The 24,014-nt window shown below is 45.7% G+C and overlaps 1 protein-coding gene across 1 annotated transcript in view; it reads left to right on the top strand.

Annotated features, from left to right (window-relative positions):
- CHID1 (chitinase domain containing 1) overlaps positions 1 to 24,014 on the top strand; it is a 495,903-nt gene that overhangs the window by 62,484 nt on the left and 409,405 nt on the right. Inside the window, exon 7 of the mRNA XM_075326925.1 lies at positions 8,163 to 8,224. Coding sequence (XP_075183040.1) covers positions 8,163 to 8,224 — 62 coding nt within the window. The remainder of the gene's footprint in view (positions 1 to 8,162; positions 8,225 to 24,014) is intronic.

The following is a 24,014-nucleotide window of genomic DNA, read 5'->3' as shown; positions in this document are numbered from 1 at the left end:
TCGGCGGGGTCACGTCGTAAGTGACGCACATCCTAACGACATTGTTAGTGGTGTTGTAGCGTGTGACAGCTACGTGCGATTGCGATTGAACGTAAAACCGTTCATCGCATACACGTCGTTCATTTCCTTAATATTGCACGTCGGGTTGTTCAATGTTCCCGAGATAGCACACATCGCAGTGTGTGACACCCCAGGAACGATGAACAGATCTTACCTGCGTCCCGCGGCTCCCGCCGGCAATGCAGAAGGAAGGAGGTGGGCGGGATGTTTACGTCCCGCTCATCTCCGCCCCTCCGCTTCTATTGGCCGACTGCCGCGTTAAGTCGCTGTGACGCCGAACGTCCCTCCCACTCCAGGAAGTGGATGTTCGCCGCCCACATCGAGGTCGTATGGAAGGGTAAAAGCAGCAGCCTTTACTGTCACAGGAAACTTTTGCCTATGGGATGCAGCAGGTTTTGTTTTGGTTTGTTTCTTGTTTGATTCCTACCTTCCAAGAGCCTCAACGAGGACCTTTCACCAAATTTTCCTGTTGATGTAGTCACGTGTATGTAGAACAAAGCAAACTTATTTATTTTCACTACACTTCTCCATTGCTTAGATATTAGCGATCAAAGTATTTGGCAACTAAACAGTTAGTTAAGTAGGCGTTACCAGAGAGCTTTCACTGAGGACGTGTACTTCCCTTTTAATACATTGACCAATCTTGAGCAAGCAGAAACAAGCTCTGTGTGAAACTTAAGGCCCCGTCACACGCAGCGTACCCGCCCTCGTCATTTGTGTGTCACAGGCAAATTGCTGCCCGTGGCGCACAATATCGTTCGGAGCCATCACACGGACTTGCCTGCCTAGCGACGTCGCTGTGGCCGGCAAACCGCCTCCTTTTCTAAGGGGGCGGTTCGTGCAGCATCACAGCAGCGTCGCTAAGCGGCACCCAATAGAAGCGGAGGGGCAGAGATGAGCGGCCGTAACATCCCGCTCACCTCCTTCCTTACTCATTGCTGGCGGCCGCAGGTAAGCTGTTGTTCATTGTTCCCTGGGTGTCACACATAGTGATGTGTGCTGCCACGGGAACGACGACCAACCTGCGACCTCAACAATCAACGATTTTTTGAAAATGAACGACATGTCAACGATGGACGATTTGGTGAGTATTTTCCATAGTTAACGGTCACTCGTTGGTGTCACACGCAACGACGTCGCTAACGATGCCGGATGTGCATCACGGAATCCGTGACTCTGGCGATATATCGTTAGATATGTCGTTGCGTGTGACGGGGCTTTTAGGCCTAAGACACATGGCATGAAAATCGGTGCAAGTGGAGTGTGATAAAACATCGCATTCCACTCGGACCAATATTACTCTGTGTCATCACACGTGAGAGATTATTTTCTTAGCCCTAATCGGACCGAGAAAACAGTCGCAGCATGCTGCAACTGTAATGCGTTCCTGGTTTCTCTCGCACTTATTCAAGTCTATGGGGTGAGAGAAAAATCGCACTGCACTCACATTACATCGGTGTACCGCGAGTGCAGGGCGAGAATGGCAATAGCCGGCTACGGAGGAGAGAGGGAGAGTTTTTCACCTGTCTGTTGTTATAATACGACATTCAATTTTTGGACAGGTGTGACCCTAGATTTGGATGAAGATGACATATTTTTCTACTACTTTACAACCACTTTAAGTGCCACCGTTTTCCTTTGGAGGGGAACATGAGAATATAGAGCTCTGACTGCTTTACATCTTTCCTATCCAAATTATCACCTCCTTGAGACAACTGCTGCCTTATCCTGACCACATTTTCCGTTTTATCATACATTATCCCACTGTCCGGGAAGTCCACCCCCTGCCACCAGGAGACTATCTTTAAATGCAATTTTGGGTAGTTTTCGAAAAGACATTTCATTGCATTAAGAAATGCAGTTTAGACCTTTTATATATGGACATTTACCTTTTAATGTGTGTAATGGAAATCCAGCATTCCTCCTATATCTCTCAATAATGGGAAGGGGGTTGCTGTACGTCGGCTTTAGTCACTAGGTCTGACAATGTTTAGTGCAGATTACTTGTTATTCTTTACATAATACCATGTTGTTGGCTTAAAGGCATTATCTGGGTCTTCCAAATGGGTAAGCCCATCAATATTTGATCAGATGGGTCCTAACTCTTGGCACTTCCACTGATCAACTGATTGAAGGTGCTATGCATGGGCGGACATAGCATTGGTGTAACGTGTGTAGGCGCACAGGGGCCCTAGAGGTCAGTGGGTCACTTCTATCCCTAAAACAGGTGGAATTGTGCTTTATGATGACCTGTTGGACTACAAAAGGTCCATATTGTTCTTGCACAGGTGTCCGTGTCCACTCATGGTGCCATGGTCCTCTGGCGATCACAGCATCCTCTTCATGGTTTTCTAGGCTCCGCTCTGTTCTTTTAGTAGCTTCTCTGTGTGATATTGCAGTTTGTGAATGTGACAAATCCGTACTGAGCCGTGATATCAGGAATAGCTGCTACTAAAACTATGGAGCTGTGCCCGATAAACCGCGATGAGGTTGTGGTGCTGTAGAGATCAATGCAATCCCTTCTAACAGCTGATCGGCAGGGGTGCTGCGAGTCGTGCCCCCACCAATGTGATATTGATGGCCTGTCCTAAGAATAGTTCTCATGGATTAACACATTAAGAACAATCCTATTTCAAAGCTTCTTTATTTATTGAGTAGCACTCGGGAGCGGATGCTAAACAATGTACGGATCCGCTGCGTCCTGCTCTGTACATTGCTTACATCCGGCCGCTGCTGTCATCAGCTCTTCAATGGAGCTTACTGTAGCCGGACCCCCACCAGTTTCTTATTGAGGGGTTTAAGCTCTCATCCGCAGACTGTATCAATTATTGCCTTTTTAGGTGTTTTTTTCCTTCCCCCAGCAAAGTCTATGAGATTTCTACTTTGCTGTCCACACAGTGCATCTTATGTTGACAGTCTTTTTGAAGATGCAGGCAAGATGCAGCATGTCAATTCTTTTTGTATTTTGTGCCTGCGTTTTTCACTAGCGATAAGAAGACTGTCAGATCAATCCCCTGCTGACTAGGGGTTCGGCGGGGGATTGATCCTCCTGATATCTGGCCAGAGGCCAGCCCCCATATATAGTCTATGAGGACCAGAGTTTGCTGCAAAGGGGTAGGTGTAAGCGCTTTTATACTTACCAATTCACCGGGACGTCTGTCGCACTGCTCCCACGGCCACTCATTACCTTCATTGAATATGCACTGCTTCCCCCGCCCACCAGTGTCTGTGATTGGTTGCAGTCAGATGCCCCTCCCTCAAGCTGAGTGACAGCATGTATGATGCTTCAAATCACAGATGCCAGTGGGTGGGTCTATATCATACAGTAAAATAAATAAAAATTGGCGTAGGGCCCCCCATATTATGATACCCAGCAAAGATAAAGCCCTAGCCGTGCACTTATCTTGGCTGGGTATCAAAATAGGAGGAACTGCAAGCGGCTTTTTTATTTTTAATTATTAAAATAAATAATTTAAAAAAACGGCGTGCAGTTCCCCCCCAATTTTGATACCTAGCCAAGATAAAGCCCGACAGCTGGGGGTTGGTATTCTCAGGCTGGGGAGACCCATGGTTATTGGGTGCCCACCAGGCTAAAAATATCAGCCTGCAGCTGCCTGGAATTGCCGCATCCATTAGATGCGAAAATCCTGGCACTTTACCGGCTCTTCCTTATACCCTGGTGCAGTGGCAATCGTGGTAATAATAAGTTAATGGCAGCCCACAGCTGCCACTAACACCTAAATTTTTAATGGGAGGCATCTATTTGACCCCCCATTACTAATCTGTAAGAGAAAGTAAATATACACAAGCATCCAAAAAATCCTTTATTTGAAATAAAAGACAAAAAAGCACCTTCTTTCACCACTTTAACTCCAAAAACACCCCTGCAGGTTTGACGTAATCCTCATGATGTCCCATGATGCTTCCAGCACTGCTACGTCTGAATTCACACCGAGCGGTCATAGAACATGACTGCCCATTGTGAGGTTCAGGCAGCAACTGAAGTGAACTACGCGGTCAGAGGTGATTTGCGGTGACAAGTGGAGGACTATGGGAACCTTCAGCTGTGGCCATGACTAACCTGAATGACGTCACCGCTGATCGCGGCTCAGCCTCTGCTTGAACTTCACAGTGGGCAGTCATGTTCTATGGCGCTTGCTGTGAGCTTCAGATGTAGTAGAGCTGAATCATCGTGGGACCTCGTGTGGATTACGTCGGACCTGCAGGGGTGTTTTTGGGGCTAATAAAGGGGTGAAAGAGGGTTTTTGTTTTTTTGTCTTTTATTTCAAATAAAGGATTTTTTTGGTGTTTTGTGTTTATTTCTTTCACTTACATATTAGAGAGCTGTCCTCTGCCTTTGACACCGTAAACCATTCTCTTCTACTACAGATTCTCTCTTCTCTGGGCATCACAGACTTGGCTCTATTTTGTATCTTCTCATACCTAACCAACCAAACTTTCAGCCACTCCCATCACTTCCTCATCTCTCCCCCTATCTGTCGGTGTCCCCCATGGTTCAGTTCTTGGACCACTGCTGCTGTCCATCTACCCCTTTGACCTGGAACAGCTCATACAGTCCCACGGCTTTCAGCATCACCTCTACGCAGATCTACCTGTCTGGACCTGATATCACCTCCTTACTATCCAGAATCCCACAATGTCTGTCTGCTATGTCATCCTTTTTCTCTTCTCAATTTCTAAAACTGAACATGGACAAAACAGAATTCATTATCTTTCCTCCTCCTCACTCAACCACTCAACTGACCTATCCATTAATATCAATGGCTGCTCACTTTCCCCAGTTCCACGTGCTCGCTGCCAGGGAGTAACTCTAGACTTTGATCTCTCTTTCAAGCCACACATCCAAGCCTTCTTCACCTCCTGCCTCCTCCAACTCAAAAATATTTCTCATATTCGTACTTTCTTTTCCCAAGAAGCTGCAAAAATCCTAGTGCATGCCCTTATTATCTCCCGCCTGGACTATTGCAACACCGTGCTCTGTGGCCTCTTTTCTAACAATATCGCACCCCTACAATCTATTTTAAACTATGCTGCCCGGCTAATCCACCTGTTCCCCCCGCTACTCCCCGACCTCTCCTTTCTGCCAATCTCTTCACTGGCTTCCCTTTGCCCGACTCCAGTTCAAAACCCTAACTATTACATACAAAGCAATCCACAACCTGTCTCCTCCCTACATCTGTGACCTAGGCTCCTGGTACTTACCTGTACGTATCCTTCGATCCACACAAGATCTCTTTCTCTACTCCCTTCTTATCTCCTCCTCCCACAATTGCATACAAGATTTCTCCTGTGCCTCCCCCATACTCTGGAACACTCTGCCCTAACATATCAGACTCTCGCCTACGTTAACAAGCTTCAAAAGGAACCTGAAGACCCACCTCTTCCGACAAGCCTACAACCTGCAGTAACCCTCAGTCCACTATAGCGCCGCACGCCCATCTCCACCTTCACTTACTGTATCCTCACCCATCCCTTGTAGATTGTGAGCCCTCGCAGGCAGGGGGCCTCCCCTCTCTCTCTTCCTGTACCAGTCTGTGCATTGTTTTGTTTATGATTATTGTACTTGTCCCTATTATGTATACCCCTTTTCACATATAAAGCACCATGGAATAAATGGCGTTATAATAATAAATTATAATAATAATTAGTGATGGGGTGGATCTCATAAACACCTTCCATTAATAATCTCGGGCTTAATGGCAGCTGTGGGCTGCCATTAATTTCTTATTACTCTGATTGCCTCCGCACCAGGGCAACGGGAAGAGCCAGATCCAGTGCCAGAATTGGCACATCTAATAGATGCGCCACTTCTGGGGTGGCTGCGGGCTCCTATTGTTAGGCTGGAAAGGGGCAGATAACCATGGCCCTTCCCACCCTAATAATATCAGCCCCCAGCTGTCTGCCGTACCTTGGCTGGTTTTAGAAAAATGGGGGGGACCCAATGTCATTTTTTTTTTTAAATAAATAAATGACATAATTATAAAAAAAAAGCTTGGGATCCCCCATTTTTCATAACCAAGGTACAGCAGACAGCTGAGGATTGGAAGGATTGGAGAATCAGGTTCAACCTGTTCATCACCTCTTTTTTCATTTTGTGGGTCTCCTTGTTGGTGGGTAGAACCCCAAAAATCGGCAATTACTAAAGAACCTACGAACGTAAGTGGCGGTGCCTACTTTGCATTGAAAGCATCCCCCGATCAGGGGGATGCTTTCAATGACCCTAACATTTTAGGAGGCTATTTTACAAGGCGGTAGTTGCACAGACCCTTTAAATCTGAACTGTAGACTCTGATGGAATGAAGGCAATTTTTATGCACACAGCGTAAGACTTTTCAGGGTTGTTAAACAGAAACTGTGAAACAGAGCATGTCTCGTACATGGATGCATTAATGTTTTATTCAGCAGCTGCACACAACTTTTATAGCTTTTTATAAATAACTTTAGTTTTGCAAAATATTCTCTGAAAAGTGTTTGTTGTTTTTTTTTTTTTTTACGAGAAGTGTAATTTTGCAGAGCTGAGGGCAGCGGAGCAGTTTGTCATTTTCACCTCCTCTGCGCTATTACTCAGTAGGAGATGGATATTTTCTTTAGCGTTGTTGAACATACGGAATTAGGATTGAAGTATGTTTTTGTAAAAACAATATGAAATAATAGTACGGAGTGTTGCCCGCTCTATTCTATAAACTTCAAAGCGCTTGTACTGGATGTTTGGTCTCCGTCGTCAGCCGTGCACGCCAGGGCTAATTGCATGGAACAACTTCAGGCTGGTTCTTTCTTTATACAGCTGCTTGCTTTTCCTTCTTAATTTTACATCATTCTTCTATATAAAAACGAAAACCCTTAGCAAATAATTCTTCTTTTCTGATTATTTAAAAAAAAAAACAAAAAAAAAACAACAAAAAACATAACCAGTCTGTATGATATGGAAGGCAGCGATTAAATAGTTTGTCGCCTCTATTCGGTAAAGGCCGCTTTACACGCAGCGACATCGCTAAAGCGATGTTGTTGGGGGTGATGGAATTCGTGACGCACATCCGACCGCGTTAGCGATGTCGTTGCGTGTGACACGTACGTGCGATCAAAAAAGGTCACAAAATCGTTAATCGTTGACATGCCCCCCTATTCCCAATTATCGTTGCTGCTGCAGGTACGTTGTTGTTCGTCGTTCCCGAGGCAGCACACAACGCTACGTGTGAACCTCATCTTACCTGCGGCCGCCGGCAATGAGGAAGGAAGGAGGTGGGCGGGATGTTACGGCCGCTCATCTCCGCCCCTCCACTTTGATTGGGTGGCCGCTTAGTGACGCCGAGCGAACCGCCCCCTTAGAATGAGGCGGTACGCCGGCAACAGCGACGTCGCTAGGCATTTTAGTAGTGTGACTGGTCCGAGCGATTTTGTGCGCCACAGGCAGCGATGTGCCCATGACGCACAAACGATGGGGGCGGGTACGCACGCTAGCGATCTCGCTAGCGGGATCGCAGCGTGTAAAGCAGCCTTAAGACTGGCATAGTGCATGGTACTCTTAATGAACGGGACTGTTGGAGCGAGAGGCGCCTAATTCATTAAGAGGCCAACTCCAGAAATGGTACTCCAGTCTGTAGTATGTTTTTTTGGAAAATTTACACCACTAGTGTAAATTTCCATGGATCAGACAAGGCTGGCTTTGCTTTTTCCCATTTATGCGCCTCCCATTTTGGCAAAGGTGGCCATGTCTGGTGTAAAAAAAACTCCAAAAGTTGCAACATTTTTGCACAGGTTTGCATTGGCAAGAACCACCTTCATGAGCAGCCCTAGTCATGTTTCAAGACTTTACGTACAGGGGACAGTTTTCTTCTAGAAACAGCTATTTTGCATTGAATATTTCTTGCCAAAACCTACCGCCCACCAATTGGAGTTTTTTTCGTCCTCATTATTATGACATCGTGACCGATTCTCTTCGAATCATTGTTGTAGTATTTATATATTGGGACTTGTGGAGTATGAACCTTTCGTAAAAGCAGATTGTGGAAATCAATGTCGATTGCACGTGCAATGTTTTTGCTCTTTTCTAATACAGCATTGAACACTCTTTATATCACCAGGATGAACAGTTTGACGGCTTTGTGATAGAAGTTTGGAGTCAGTTGGGTGGACAGAAGAGGCAGTAAGTATTTTGTTTTGTATGCAATTTACTAAATGGCAGTAGATTTAGTGACTGTGAACTTTTTTCATTAAAGGGGTTGTCCACTACTCAGACTATGTCTTCTCAATCTCTGTATTCCGCCATGTGTGATAAGAACATTCTATGCTCGCCTCCGGTGCTGGCTCTGTTCCAGCAACGTCAGTCCCGAGGTTTGTGTGGCATTATGTCACGTCAGCCCTGGGGCCGCTACTGGGCCACTTCATCCTTGTTTCTTTCACTCAAACCAGAAGAAGTTAGAGAGCAGCAGCAGAAGTTATAACTTCCTCTAGATGACACTTTTTCTGAGGAAAGTGAGAGTGAAGCAGCCCCTGATTGACTGCAGGGCTCATGTAACCTAACGATGACACGCGAACCCTGGGAGACCAGGCGCCAACTTCCCTGGAACAATGTATATGGGAATATAGACATTCATTACTGCTATGAAAAACATGTAGAAAGTGAGATACTTGGCACACAAAAATGGCCAGTTTTATGTGAGCCCAACAGCCAATGGCGTAAAACTGTCTTCTTTTTGTTACTATGTTTCATGTTCAGTTTTCACCTTTTCAAAATAGAAAGGTAGGATGTGCCATCAGTCTTTTTCTTAGACTTCAGTGGAATGGCACCATCATCAGAGGTGAGTACAGGCAGTTTTTATTTTACATGCCAATATATAGTGGTTGAGAAGACTTTGTCCGAGTAGTGGACATCCCCATTTAAGTCTCCGAGCATCAGAAATATGAAAAATTGGAAAAATCTTATTAGAAAGGTTGCTCAAAAGTAGCATATTGATGATCTACCCATAGGGTATGTTATTTATTTTACTCACTTATATAGCGTTATTAATTCCACAGAGTGTTACAGACCTCATCACTGTCCCCATTGGGGCTCACAATCTAAATTCCCTATCACTATGTCCCTAGAGTGTGGGAGGAAAGCGGAGAACCTGGGGGAAACCCACACAAACACAGCGAGAATATACAAACTCCTTGGAGATGTTGTCCTTGGTAGTTCATCAATATATGAGATTGATGGAGGTCCAAAACCCAGAACCCCCATCAATCAGCTATAGTTATCTGCTCCAGTAGTTGACGAGTGTAAACGTTTTACGGAGCCAAAACCCTGCGGATCTGTACATTATTTAATGGATGCGACTGGGTTTTACACCTGCTGTACTCGGCCACTTAAGCATGTACAGAACTGTGGTGTTCTGCTCCTTACAATGCTCCGAGCCGGCCACTGCCAGAGCAGATATCAGCTGCCGATATCCGGCACTCTGCCAATCCTGCATTAACGACTTACGATACACAATGGATAGGTGATCAATATGATGGTCACGGACAACCGTGATAAATACAAATCCATCACATTTACCAGGTAGGATAAGATAAATTGTTTTGCAAATTAAAGCTTACAGTGCACTAAGGGCAAAAATCAAAATTGACCTCTCCCCATCTGTGGCATACAGATCCTGTCGGCTCTTCTCCGCCAGTATTAGCAGTTTTCTTTGAGCACTGACTGGAAAGCTAATAACCTTCATTAGTTTTAAAGGAGAGATGTCCGCACAGTACACATACAGGCAGCTGTTTTTATTCGTTCTTCCTGGAGGTTGTGGGCATCCATCTCCCCAGACCCTTCTAATGTCGGAAATTTGCAAGTATTGTAAAACACTTTTAAATGAGCTTACTTTTTTCCAGGTCCTTCAATAATGAAGAAAATCTTACAAAAAAAAAAATCTACAGCTTTGCAACTCAACCTAAAACCAAATTTAGGCACCTGTGAAACAAGGTCTAAGTTCAGACTGTGATTTTGGGATTGGCGAAATTCAACAGCCTTATAGGCATATATGAGAGACCGGTCTGTGCTTGGAGCGGCCGGTCTGTGCTTGGAGCGGCCGGTCTGTGCTTGGAGCGGCCGGGCTGTGCTTGGAGCGGCCGGGCTGTGCTTGGAGCGGCCGGGCTGTGCTTGGAGCGGCCGGGCTGTGCTTGGAGCGGCCGGGCTGTGCTTGGAGCGGCCGGGCTGTGCTTGGAGCGGCCGGGCTGTGCTTGGAGCGGCCGGGCTGTGCTTGGAGCGGCCGGGCTGTGCTTGGAGCGGCCGGTCTGTGCTTGGAGCGGCCGGTCTGTGCTTGGAGCGGCCGGTCTGTGCTTGGAGCGGCCGGTCTGTGCTTGGAGCGGCCGGTCTGTGCTTGGAGCGGCCGGTCTGTGCTTGGAGCGGCCGGTCTGTGCTTGGAGCGGCCGGTCTGTGCTTGGAGCGGCCGGTCTGTGCTTGGAGCGGCCGGTCTGTGCTTGGAGCGGCCGGTCTGTGCTTGGAGCGGCCGGTCTGTGCTTGGAGCGGCCGGGCTGTGCTTGGAGCGGCCGGGCTGTGCTTGGAGCGGCCGGGCTGTGCTTGGAGGGGCCGGGCTGTGCTTGGAGGGGCCGGGCTGTGCTTGGAGGGGCCGGGCTGTGCTTGGAGGGGCCGGGCTGTGCTTGGAGGGGCCGGGCTGTGCTTGGAGGGGCCGGGCTGTGCTTGGAGGGGCCGGGCTGGGCTTGGAGCGGCTGGTCTGGGCTTGGAGCTGTGCTCAGGCCATGTTTCATGGAGGTCTGAGTTGGGCCCTGTTCATATGAATTGGTTCGAAATGCAATACTAAACTGCCCTTAGACAAGAGCGGCAATTTTTATGGGGAAAAAAATGCCCCCCTTTTTTTTTCTAATCCTAGAAGACCCTTTTAAGGTTTTGTGTTGCAGCCTACGTCATTCCTGATTTGCTCTGTGGTAAAATATATCAGTTGTTGTTTCTGAGGAGGCTGATACCCCGCACATATGAGCTGCTATTTCATGATTTGATTGGTCCATAACACAAGCATCCTATGGTTTACTGTGACCTTTAGGCCCCTTTCACACGTCCGTGAAAAAACCTTAGTATTTTGCACGGCTGTGTTGGAGGTGCGTATGGCCCATCCGTGTGCCATGATTTTAGCACACTTGTGTTCACCATGTGCTATCCGTGATAGCACAAGGAGAGCAGGAACTTTTTACTCACCTGTCCCCGATGCTGGTGTCTCTGACGCTGCTGCTTCTGGGTTCGCAGTGCAGTGAATATGCATGAGCATAATGAGCGGGCCATGAAGCAAGTGACACAGCGCCGAAGACAGCAGAGTTGTAGACAGGTGAGTATAGAAAATCATTTTATTTCAAAGACCCGGTGTTTTCTCTGGAATCTCACACAGATCACATCAGTGTGCGGGCCGTGTGACATCCATGCCGCCAGAGGAAAAACGGACTTGTCTCTGTGTGGAACACATCGACACGCTTTTGCAGCACACGGACACACATTCGTGAGAAAACAGGCACGTATGTGCAGATCTATGATTTCAATGGGTCTGTGTATGTCCGTGTCTCGGTACGTATGAAAATGGACGTCACACGTAATGGTATCACGGACGTGTGAAGGGGACCTTAAGGTAACTCCAGCAAAATTAGGTAGTCTACGTATTTTATATATGTCTGGAATTGACAGTAATAACGTCAGGATTGCTTCATGCCAAACAAGCATCCTCTGTGCTGCCGTTCCTTGTTTTGATCTCTTCTTTGTACAGAATTTCTGGTTAATGATTTATGGCTCCGTGATCTGAGCAATCAGTAATATCTGACACCTCCATTGTGCCGACTTTAGCGTGCAGCTCTCTAGTTCTCTATATTTAATTAGTATAATATTAGTTTATTGCTAATCTATTTGTTTTATTGTTTTTATTATTGTGTATTTTTGCAGTTTCTCAGCTATAATAGCCTCTCGCTAGTTCTTCTCCATCAGGATTGTATCTGTCAGAGGAGCTAAAGCAGCATAGAATGGATTCATCTAGAGTTCGTCTTGTTTTATCTTTACTTGTATTTGAGGTGAAGAATTTCTATTTAAAGGCACTGTCGGACCAATTGTATCTCATTCTTCAATCCCAGTCTTAAAAAACTTGCACAAAATACAAGGTGGCGTTTTTTCAAGTACCGTAGTCTTCCTCCACAATGTCCTTTACCTTTGTTCACAGCTTCTATGCAGACTTTTGTTGGGACAAATGGAAGGGATATGTTTGCAGGTTCAAATTACATTGATGGTTTGTCAGTAGTCTGTAACCACAGAGAATCATCGGAATGGTACACAAAACAGTAAGGCCCTGTGCGCACGCTGCTTTTTTTGCTGCTTTTTTGGTGCAGTTTTGGGTGCAGTTTGTGATCCTAAACTGCATGTATGACCTTCCCCAGCAAAGCCTATGAGAGGCTGTGCGCACGGTGCTTCTTTTTTGCCTGCGGTTTTGGGTGCAGAAAAAAGCAGCGTGTCACTTCTTTTCTACGTTTTTCCCTGCGTTTTTCCATAATTGAATATAGTGAAAAAACGCAGGGGCAAAAACGCTCTGAAAACCCGGCAAAAAATGCATGTGTTTTTTGATGCGTTTTTCGTCCAGAGGGTGCGTTTTTTGCTCAAGAAACAAAAGTTCTGTGTGCGCACATAGCCTTAAACAGTATTTTGATGGTGCCCCCTACAGTTCTTTTGATTTCATATTAGAACATTCCCTTGGCCATTCCTTGAGGATAACAAACAGTTACTGCAATTGTTATTTTGGCTTTTCAGAAGCCACAAACCTTCTGCCACCAATTTGCAAGAGGATCCAAGCAATGGACCTGAGATCTAAGCATGTGCGACCTCCCATGACACATCACATAGCCAAACCTTGGGCAGCCTGGCAGCACAACTACAGCCAGGTATGTTTTGGCATTGAGAGAGACAAGACTAATCCTTCTGGCCTCGGACAGCTACTCCCTGCACCGCACTGGTTGATTAACAGAAATGTGTGCACATCGGGAGAGACCTGTCAATCATCTGGAGTCATGCGAGAAGAAGCCAGCTTGGGGGCTGCACTGGACTAGCTTTGTCTACTCCTATGATCCAAGGTCAGATCATATCTAGCTGCAATCGAGCAGCCAGGCTCTAATTCATGCTGCCCACAGTTTAGGCAGCATGAATTGACTGACAGGTTCTCTTTAAGAATTGAAGACTTATCCATAGAGTAGGTCATCAATATGAGTTTGGTGAGGGTCTGACATCCGGCACCCCCACTGATCCGCAGAAATCTAAATGTGAGATACAGTGCAGTACTCTGCATCCAACACTATGAACCTGTTGTGTTCCTCCCCATACATTACATGTATTCATCTGCTATGAATGGCGGATATCAGCTGATCAATGGTAGTGCCGGGTGTTGGACCCCACCAATCTCATATTGATGACCTATCCAATGAATAACACTACTAAATTATTAATGACCTCAGATCTGCTCCCAGTTCCTCTTCATTTCCAGGTGACCTTTCGGACAACCTGCCTTATGAGTAGATGCTGCCCACCTCAATCCCATTGTAAAATACAGAGTGTCTTCAGAGTAGAAAACGTATTAAGAATGGACGGGTCACTTCTTTAAAGATGACGCGGCTAGAAGATGCATAAAAAGAGTGAACGTACGAACAGCAAGTGGTTTTTACATACAGATGCATTCTTTGGAGCATCTATCTTGGGCTTTTTCAGGTGGGTTTCGGAGCCGAATCCACATTGTGTGCACATACTCTAATGAGCTCTCCAGTCATGGATACAGTAGACTCTAATTAATGGCTCTTATCTATGTATTTTAATTAGGACAGAATCTGGCAATTATCTAATACTTGATCATTTAATTTGAGAGATGGCTCTTTAATGGGCTCTAAAGATGGATAATTATGTATTTCGTGGGAAATGATCTTCACGACACAGAACTCTTCCATATTTTGCTTTCTTCCTCAATGTAAGGCGTAAGTCGGGCTTAAATTCGGACAAATTGCCGTTTGGGGATCGAGCGTGTAGAACATCTCGTGTCATATGCTCATCTACATATCCATATGTCGGAGCCTTCATGGCCGCGGTTTGCAGCACAGGTGGCAGGTACTTTCTGGGTGAGGAGCATAGTAACTCTTCAGTACTGTGATAGATATTGTCACTTGTCTCTGAAGCAGAGCTTAGTTTATGACTCCGGAGCCGCGACTGTGCACTAGAGAAATACAGCCAGCATAAATTACTACCTCGCATACAGACATTTCTCACTGACCACTAACCAGACTGGAACTATGAAACATGATATAAATCTATGACCGCCGGGGGGGCATTATCATGTCGAATGCAAGCACTTGTCAGTCTGATGTAGGAATTGTGATGCATTTCCAACTCTAAAGCAGCATAACGTGAAGATCAAAAATATCTATACCGTGCAATACTATAATTTCAGGATGGTTGTACATATACTGATCATTCTCGGTACCGTGCTATGCTGTGTCACTGTCATGCTAGGTATGGGGACATACCACGTGTACGGCAACAGGGAAGGGAGGCCCTGTGTCTAAGGAAGGGGGAGATGTTGACCCCTGACCAAATGTTCCACTGGTCCCTGGCTTCCCTGACCACTGTAGATAGGTTCTGCACCTATGCGCCGAGCAGCATACCTGGCCCTGGCTGACGCTAAACTGGGCCCTAGGTAAGAAACGGATGGGATGAGCGCTTAGTCAACCCCACTAAGCTCTAAAGAAGACACACGGAGCACAAACAGGTAAAAGTGAGCAAATTATTTCCAAGAAAATTCAGGAAGAGAAATCGCAACAAACGACAATGTTTTGTCAGATGATTGCAAGCTGACTGCATGCATCCAAAGCCTGAATAGGAATATAACTCTATCACCAGCAAACACCAAGGAAAAATGTGAGTATTTAAGGACACAAGGGGAATTAATAAAAGTTGAGGATATAAGTAGAGTCCTAAAAGGAAAGGGATAAACCCCAAGCAGAGATACATATGATACCATTTTCACCACAACAAGAAGAATAGCATGCCAGGGAGCATTTTGTGTAGCCAAAAGCTGCGACATTCTACAGCCGGACACCACAGGACTGTCTGTCAACTGTGACACACCTGTGATAGTCACCCAAGTTGTTTCCATGCAATAAGCATGGACTGCATGTCTTTGACAAATATGCCCTTATGTCCTTTTTTTGTCAACTTGAAGGTTTCCTCATAGCTAATACAGCATTCTTCGTCTAATCACCACTTTTTTTTTTTGTTTGTAACTTAGTTTTTAGAGTTCTTAACATTTTTTTTCTTTGGCTGCAGTGCAATAAGAATTTGGTAAATACAATACAAACAGTGTGTTTTTCAGGGGAGGAGATGAGGCCGCAATATTCATTTTTCACACTTTTGTTATAGATATTTGCCATAAACTAATAATTGCAAAATTACTGTTTGGCCATTTTGGCAAGGTGGCATTTAGATGTAAGGGGTGGTATCTCCTACTGCCCACCAACTTTAAAGGGGTGTCCGACTCTTGGGGTACCTTTTTGTTTCTAGGTGTGACTGGTTTTAAAATAAAAAACGGAGGCATAATTACCTTTCAGAACTCCTAAGAATTCAGCACAGGTCACTCTACTCCATTCAAAAGTTACCAGAACCTCTGCAGCCTGTGATTGACTGCAGCAGTCAGGTGAGGCAAATATTTGGCTGATTACACTCGTTTCTAGACACCTGACCACTAAAGCCAATCACCGGCATCCAGGTAACTTCCGAACCAAGCGGAGATTCACATGCCCATTCATGGCAGGTGTAAATTTGGTTTTCCAAACAACAGAGAATTTTTTTTTATAAAAAAAAAAAACAAAACAACAACTAAGAGGCCTGTGACATTTCATAGTATGCTGGAGTTAAATGAGACAAATCTATGAATCAAGAAATGTATATTAATTGTGGCTCTTAGTTACTTCTCCCCAATGTGTGGAGAAAGATGTTTCCTTGACATATACCATGAAAAAAAAGATATTTTCCTAGTAATTGTATGTAAGGGTCTATTTTAAAGGGAACCTGTCATCAGAAATTTCGCCCAAAAGCTAAAAGATTCCCCCTCTGCAGCTCCTGGGCTGCATTCTAGGAAGGTCCCTGTTATTATTGTGCCCCATGTGAGACCAAAATAAAGCCTTTATAAAGTTCTACCTTTTTGTATGCAGCTTCTGTAAATCCGACACGGGGGCGGGCTCTCTGCCGTCCGTTATTCTGCCTCCTGGTCCTGTATGCCGCCCCCATCGCTCCTTTCCATATCTGATGCACCGCCCACTGCTCCAGCCATCCCCGTGCATGCCCAGTGCCAGTCTCACAGGACTGAGCACTGTGACTGCTGGTGATGTGTGCGCAGGCAAGTGATTATGGACGGGACTGTGACTGTTATCAGCAAGTACCCGGCCATAATCTCTTGAGCGCGCAAACCTCTCCAGCGTCACACTGAGCTCAGTGGAGATGCTAGACTGTATGGGCTGCTTCCAGGGATGACGTCCCTTTGTCATGTGATAGGGGCGTGTTCGAAATACTATCACATGACAAAGGGACGTCATCCCTGGAAGCAGCCCATACAGTCTAGCATCTACACTGAGCTCAGTGTGACGCTGGAGAGGTTTGCGCGCTCAAGAGATTATGGCCGGGTACTTGCTGATAACAGTCACAGCCCCGACCATAATCACTTGCCTGCGCACACATCACCAGCAGTCACAGTGCTCAGTCCTGTGAGACTGGCACTGGGCATGCACGGGGATGGCTGGAGCAGTGGGCGGTGCATCAGATATGGAAAGGAGCGATGGGGGCGGCATACAGGACCAGGGGGCAGAATAACGGACGCCAGAGAGCCCGCCCCCGTGTCGGATTTACAGAAGCTGCATACAAAAAGGTAGAACTTTATAAAGGCTTTATTTTGGTCTCACATGGGGCACAATAATAACAGGGACCTTCCTAGAATGCAGCCCAGGAGCTGCAGAGGGGGAATCTTTTAGCTTTTGGGCGAAATTTCTGATGACAGGTTCCCTTTAATGACTTCCAGGTGCATTGCGCTATACACCAGTCATAATAAAGATGTCTTCCGATCAACTTGCTCTTCATAGTATTTCTGTTGTATGGAAAGAGGCCATTGCATTGAAGCCTACTTCTATCTAGTTCACCAATTACAGTTAGGTCCAGAAATATTTGGACAGTGACACAATTTCCGCGAGTTGGGCTCTGCATGCCACCACATTGGATTTGAAATGAAACCTCTACAACAGAATTCAAGTGCAGATTGTAACGTTTAATTTGAAGGTTTGAACAAAAATATCTGATAGAAATTGTAGGAATTGTCACATTTCTTTACAAACACTCCACATTTTAGGAGGTCAAAAGTAATTGGACAAATAAACCAAACCCAAACAAAATATTTTTATTTTCAATATTTTGTTGCGAATCCTTTGGAGGCAATCACTGCCTTAAGTCTGGAACCCATGGACATCACCAAACGCTGGGTTTCCTCCTTCTTAATGCTTTGCCAGGCCTTTACAGCCGCAGCCTTCAGGTCTTGCTTGTTTGTGGGTCTTTCCGTCTTAAGTCTGGATTTGAGCAAGTGAAATGCATGCTCAATTGGGTTAAGATCTGGTGATTGACTTGGCCATTGCAGAATGTTCCACTATTTTGCACTCATGAACTCCTGGGTAGCTTTGGCTGTATGCTTGGGGTCATTGTCCATCTGTAATATGAAGCGCCGTCCAATCAACTTTGCGGCATTTCGCTGAATCTGGGCTGAAAGTATATCCCGGTACACTTCAGAATTCATCCGGCTACTCTTGTCTGCTGTTATGTCATCAATAAACACAAGTGACCCAGTGCCATTGAAAGCCATGCATGCCCATGCCATCACGTTGCCTCCACCATGTTTTACAGAGGATGTGGTGTGCCTTGGATCATGTGCCGTTCCCTTTCTTCTCCAAACTTTTTTCTTCCCATCATTCTGGTACAGGTTGATCTTGGTCTCATCTGTCCATAGAATACTTATCCAGAACTGAGCTGGCTTCATGAGGTGTTTTTCAGCAAATTTAACTCTGGCCTGTCTATTTTTGGAATTGATGAATGGTTTGCATCTAGATGTGAACCCTTTGTATTTACTTTCATGGAGTCTTCTCTTTACTGTTGACTTAGAGACAGATACACCTACTTCACTGAGAGTGTTCTGGACTTCAGTTGATGTTGTGAACGGGTTCTTCTTCACCAAAGAAAGTATGCGGCGATCATCCACCACTGTTGTCATCCGTGCACGCCCAGGCCTTTTTGAGTTCCCAAGCTCACCAGTCAATTCCTTTTTTCTCAGAATGTACCCGACTGTTGATTTTTCTACTCCAAGCATGTCTGCTATCTCTCTGATGGATTTTTTCTTTTTTTTCAGCCTCAGGATGTTCTGCTTCACCTCAATTGAGAGTTCCTTAGACCGCATGTTGTCTGGTCACAGCAACAGCTTCCAAATGCAAAACCACACACCTGTAATCAACCCCAGACCTTTTAGCTACATTGATTACAGGTTAATGAGGGAGACTCCTTCAGAGTTAATTGCAGCCCTTAGAGTCCCTTGTCCAATTACTTTTGGTCCCTTGAAAAAGAGGAGGCTATGCATTACAGAGCTATGATTCCTAAACCCTTTCTCCGATTTGGATGTGAAAACTCTCATATTGCAGCTGGGAGTGTGCACTTTCAGCCCATATTATATATATAATTGTATTTCTGAACATGTTCTTGTAAACAGCTAAAATAACAAAACTTGTGTCACTGTCCAAATATTTCTAGCCCTGACTGTATTTCAAGCTATAAATGGCTAGGCTCAGAGGTGTAACTTTTGGGACCCAATGCCATACCACCTGTGTTGTGTTCACGGGGTGGTAATGAGTTGCTGCTGAAGTCCCCTTTACATCACATTAGGACACTTTTGTGAAGACCAGCCTATAGCTGGGCTTCAAAGGAGACCATGACTTTTACTGTTTACGGCAATAATTTTCTATTGAAGTAAATAGTAGAGATGAGCTAACCCGAGCTTTGGGGTTCGTACCAAACACAGACTTTTTTTTAACCAGAGTTCGGGTTTGGACTTCGGGTGGTTTACATATGCAAACCACGCAAGCTAACTGTGCTCTGGTATGTTCAGCCAGTGCGAGTCACTTGAAGAACGGCTCGCGCAGGGGTAACAACATCATGATCGGATATAGTGTGTACAAATAAAATACATAATGGAAAAACCCCACCCGTCCCCAGAAGTGATCTGTTTATTGCCGGCTGCATATGTGCAGAGACCCAAGCTGCCCAATCAGTGACTTCTATTGGGATTCAGGTCAAGTCCGGATTCCAAACCAAACTTTAGATGAAGTCTGGATGAACCCGGTGAACCGAACTTCCACAGGTCCACTCATCTCTCGTATATAGTATCAGTAATCAGACGATCACAGATGGGTTCCCTTTAAAAGGAACTTTTATCAGGTGCAATATGCACCCAGGACCATGAGCAGTTCTGTGTGTATATTGCTAATCCCTGCCTAACCGTCCCTGTATACACTAGCATATATAAAGAGATCTTTAGGAAAAATATTTCTAAAGAACCTTTCTGATATGCTAATGAGGCCAGCGACTAGTCACAAGGGTGTTCGTTCCTGCACCCATACATGCTATTCAATGTCCATCTTCATTAGTGACGCACGTACCTGCCCGCTGTCACCGCTTCAGAACACCGGGTTTAAGGTCAGTGTGCATGATCAGAATGCCCCGCACTTCGCACTATGAAGTCGGGTGTACACATCCCAGCTTCAGAGAGGTCTAGTGCGCATGACCGGAAGTGGGGTGACTTCTGATCATGCGCACTGCCTGGCGTCTAACGCGGTGACAACGGACACAGGTTTGTGCATCACCACTGATAATGCTGGGCAGTGGGCATTGAATAACATGTTAGCACGCCAGTATGGACGTGCTACCATGCTAAGAGGGCAGAATGTGCGCAGGAACTAACACCCTTGCGACTAGTCCCTGTGCTCATTAGCATATGATAAAGGATGTTTAGAAATACTTTTTCTAATGATCTCTTTATCTATGCTACTAGATACAGGGACAGTTAGGCAGGGATTAGCAATATACACCCAGAACTGCTCGTGACTCTGGGTGCATACAGGACCTGACAGGTTCTCTTTTTAAGGGCTAAAAAATAAAGTAAGAAAAAAATGTTTTTTTATAAATATAGATTAAAAATAAAAAATTTAACCAGCTCTTTTCACCTATCAAAAGGAGAAAATAATAAAATAAAAAAAAACATATGTAGTATCGCTGTGTCTGTAAAAGTCCAAATTATCAAGATATAAAATTAACCCGATCAATAAATGCGGTAAAGAGAACTAAGAGTCCAAACCATCAGAATTGCATCTTTTTTGGTTGTCGCAACACCATAAAAAATGCAATAAAATGCGACTGACATATTTTTGTAATCTATGGGACTTTTTTTGTATTTATAAGGGTAATTTATACAATATAATCAATGTTTGAAGCTAAACGGCATTACAGACAGTAGAGGAAGCAAATATTGTCTGTCATCTAGGACTGCATGATGCATAAGAATCAATGATCCAGCAATTTTCTGCACATTTTTTGCTACATTTCAAAACACTCTCCCATTTTACAAGCCGACACAATTTGCAGTTAATCTGCACTTACTAGTGCTTAGCAGTATATAACGGAGACAAGTGCTGGTAATTTCCCCTGTGATTCCCGGTGATAGCACTAAGTGTCAGTGTTGCCATAACTCTCCCCTGCATTAGGCGAGTTCTCTGAAGCGTGAGGTTGGGATAGCAACTCGCGTTACCACCGCTTGGGTTTTCCAACAATAGCTGCACAGCGCCTTTGATTCTGAAATTGTCTGATCTCTTTGCTTCAAGGAATGATTTACAGAAGACCTGTATGTTTCTTCAGAAACGAGCATCTGATTTTTAACCCACAGTCCAGTATTTGTCAACCCTTCATTGCTCAATATAGAGCTTGCAAATTATCTCTCTAACAGAAGGGGAAAAAAGTATCCCACAAGTACCACCGAGGAGAGGTAGCAGAGTCAGACCCTATAACAAGCTTTGCAACATGACCAGAGATGAATGCCAGGTCAGAAACTTGTCTACAGAAAGCAGGTTTCGGGGTGTTTGCCACTCATCAGTGTATCGGCACTACAGATTACTGTGTGTGGTCTGCCTTCTATATTATAAGGGTCCTTGATGTAGTCCATGACTCCACCTAAGTTCCACATATAACATTTACTGTCTATGTAAAGCCACTCTGTTTATTTGTGGGGGATTAATCACTCCTGTCCCGACCCTCTCCTGGGTGGAGGGAGGGGGGCCATTAGACCAGAGTTGTTCAGGAGCTAGGGTAAGGAAGGCAGCCCAAACATTGTCACCTTCAGACGTATTTTTGGGATCAGGGTCAACCAGGATTCTCCTAGCCTTGTCACCTTCACACGTAACTTTGGGATCTGGGTCAGCCAGGGTTCTCCAAGCCTTGTCACCTTCAGACGAATATTTGGGATCGGGGTCAGCCAGGGTTCACCTAGCCATGTCACCTTTAGACGTATCTTTGGGATCAGGGTCAGCCAGGGTTCTCCTAGTCTTGTCACCGTCAGACGTATCTTTGGGATCAAAGTCATCCAGGCTTCCCCTAGCCTGAGGGCCAGTTTAGGCTCCCCTGTTCCTAGTGATTCCGTCACACCCTATAGGAGACACAAGACCAGCCTAGGGAGTATTTCCCATCATTGTCAGATGACTCTCTATTACTTCAATGGAAAGTCATACCATATTTGAGGCCACTACACTAAAAGTTAGGCACATAGGACACCTATTATCAAGATTAGCGGAAGTTGGAAGATATCTTGCTACACAGCTTCATGGAGGCTCTTCCCTCAAGGAAGTACACAGAAATAATTTGCACATCACTGAAGAAAGTATAAGGAGCCTGCTGTCTCTGGTTGGGAATCAGTAGGATCCTTACTCTAGTACTGAGCTGGCTGCAATTGATTCTACACAGAATACCTGTTCCTGTCCAGTAAGCCAGCTAAAACATTGGAAAAAAATCATATTCATTTTCAGTTATAAGTCGCACACTCCATTCATGTCAATGTTGGACAGCATCAGAGACTTTTTAATACAGAAGTACTACCACTCTACTGATGTCTGTTGTAGGAGCGGATGGATAGATAACGGTATGTGATCATCATACCAATCAGGTATATTCAGTTTGTGTCTATATAGAGCATATTTGCAGTTAATAAGGTCATATGATTACTGCAGCCCCTGCCTCAGCATTGATTGAAGAATTGTATTAAAAATGGGAGGGGGGCGGGGGGTTGGCAAAAGTAATTTGAGCTAGCAGGCTGGAAGACACTGTTATAGCCATGCTGTCACACTATATCTGACTCAAAAGTCACGGAGTGTCAGGACTACTTCTGACGCTGTTCACACAGCAGAGTCAGACGATGCTGCTTTTGAGTTGTACAGACAGACTTGAGCATCGACTAGCTGTGCTTTTGTAAGCAATCTATGGGGAAATAAGGTATGCACACCAGTGACTATGGAAGGGGAATACATGAAATAGCAGAAACTGCTGTGTGAATACTGACTTGAAAAATCCAATAGCTATATGTAAGAGTGAAAATGTGAAAAATGGAATCTGCATTACTGCCACGAACATATGAATCAAGAGAAATTTAGCTACTGAATTGATCAATGCAATAGAGCACCAACACTACGCCAAAGTACCGTATTTTTCGGACCATAAGACGCACTTTTCCCCCCCCAAATGTTGGGAGAAAGTGGGGGGTGCGTCTTATGGTCTGACTATAGGGCTGCGGCCGGGAATGTGGGTGCTGCGGTGGAGCGGGTCATCGGGAGCACGAGCAGGCTGCAGCAGCGCCTGCCGTGACCACGTGGGCCCGCTCATTACATATGCACGCCCATCCCCCCGCCCATCATCTCTCAGCGAACACGGCGCTGACAGATGGGCGGGGGGGTGCGCGCATAATTAACAGCCGGCCGTGATCACCCCTGGCAACTACAGCCTGGAGTGATCATGTGCGGCTGTATTCACTGCCCCCCGTGCATCATTATCAGCGCGAGGTGCAGTGAATCAGTATACTCACCCGTCACCGCGTGTGGAGCCGTCACCGCGTGTGGAGCCGTCACCGAGTGTGGAGCCTTCCCCCTGCAGCATCGCGCGATGTCTTCCTGTCTGTGCCGGTCAGCTGATCTGGTCACTAGCGGCGCGCACAGCGATGACGTCATCGCTGTGCGCGCCGCTAGTGTCCACCAGCTCAGCTGACCGGCACAGACAGGAAGACATCGCGCGATGCTGCAGGGGGAAGGCTCCACACGTGGTGACGGCTCCATACAGCGGCGCTGCAGCTGAGACAGAGATCGGTGATTCAGGGAGTGAGGAAAGGTGAGTATAAACGTTTATTTTTTTTTTCTGTGCCACAGGCCATATACATGGATGGGGGAATAACATGAGCAGGATGGATGGGGGCATAACATGGGCAGGATGGATGGGGGCATAACATGAGCAGGATGGATGGGGGCATAACGAGCAGGATGGATGGGGGCATTTCATGAGCAGGATGGATGGGGGCATTTCATGAGCAGGATGGATGGGGGCATTTCATGAGCAGGATGGATGGGTGCATTTCATGAGCAGGATGGATGGGGGCATTTCATGAGCAGGATGGATGGGGGCATAACATGGGCAGGATGGATGGGGGCATAACATGAGCAGGATGGATGGGGGCATAACGAGCAGGATGGATGGGGGCATATCATGAGCAGGATGGATGGGGGCATAACATGAGCAGGATGGATGGGGGCATAACATGAGCAGGATGGATGGGGGCATA

Source organism: Anomaloglossus baeobatrachus, chromosome 10 (assembly GCF_048569485.1).
Source record: "Anomaloglossus baeobatrachus isolate aAnoBae1 chromosome 10, aAnoBae1.hap1, whole genome shotgun sequence".
Classification (NCBI taxonomy): Eukaryota; Metazoa; Chordata; class Amphibia; order Anura; family Aromobatidae; genus Anomaloglossus; species Anomaloglossus baeobatrachus.
The sequence above is the reverse complement of the archived record's forward strand: the minus strand, read 5'-3'. Positions and strand labels throughout refer to the sequence as shown.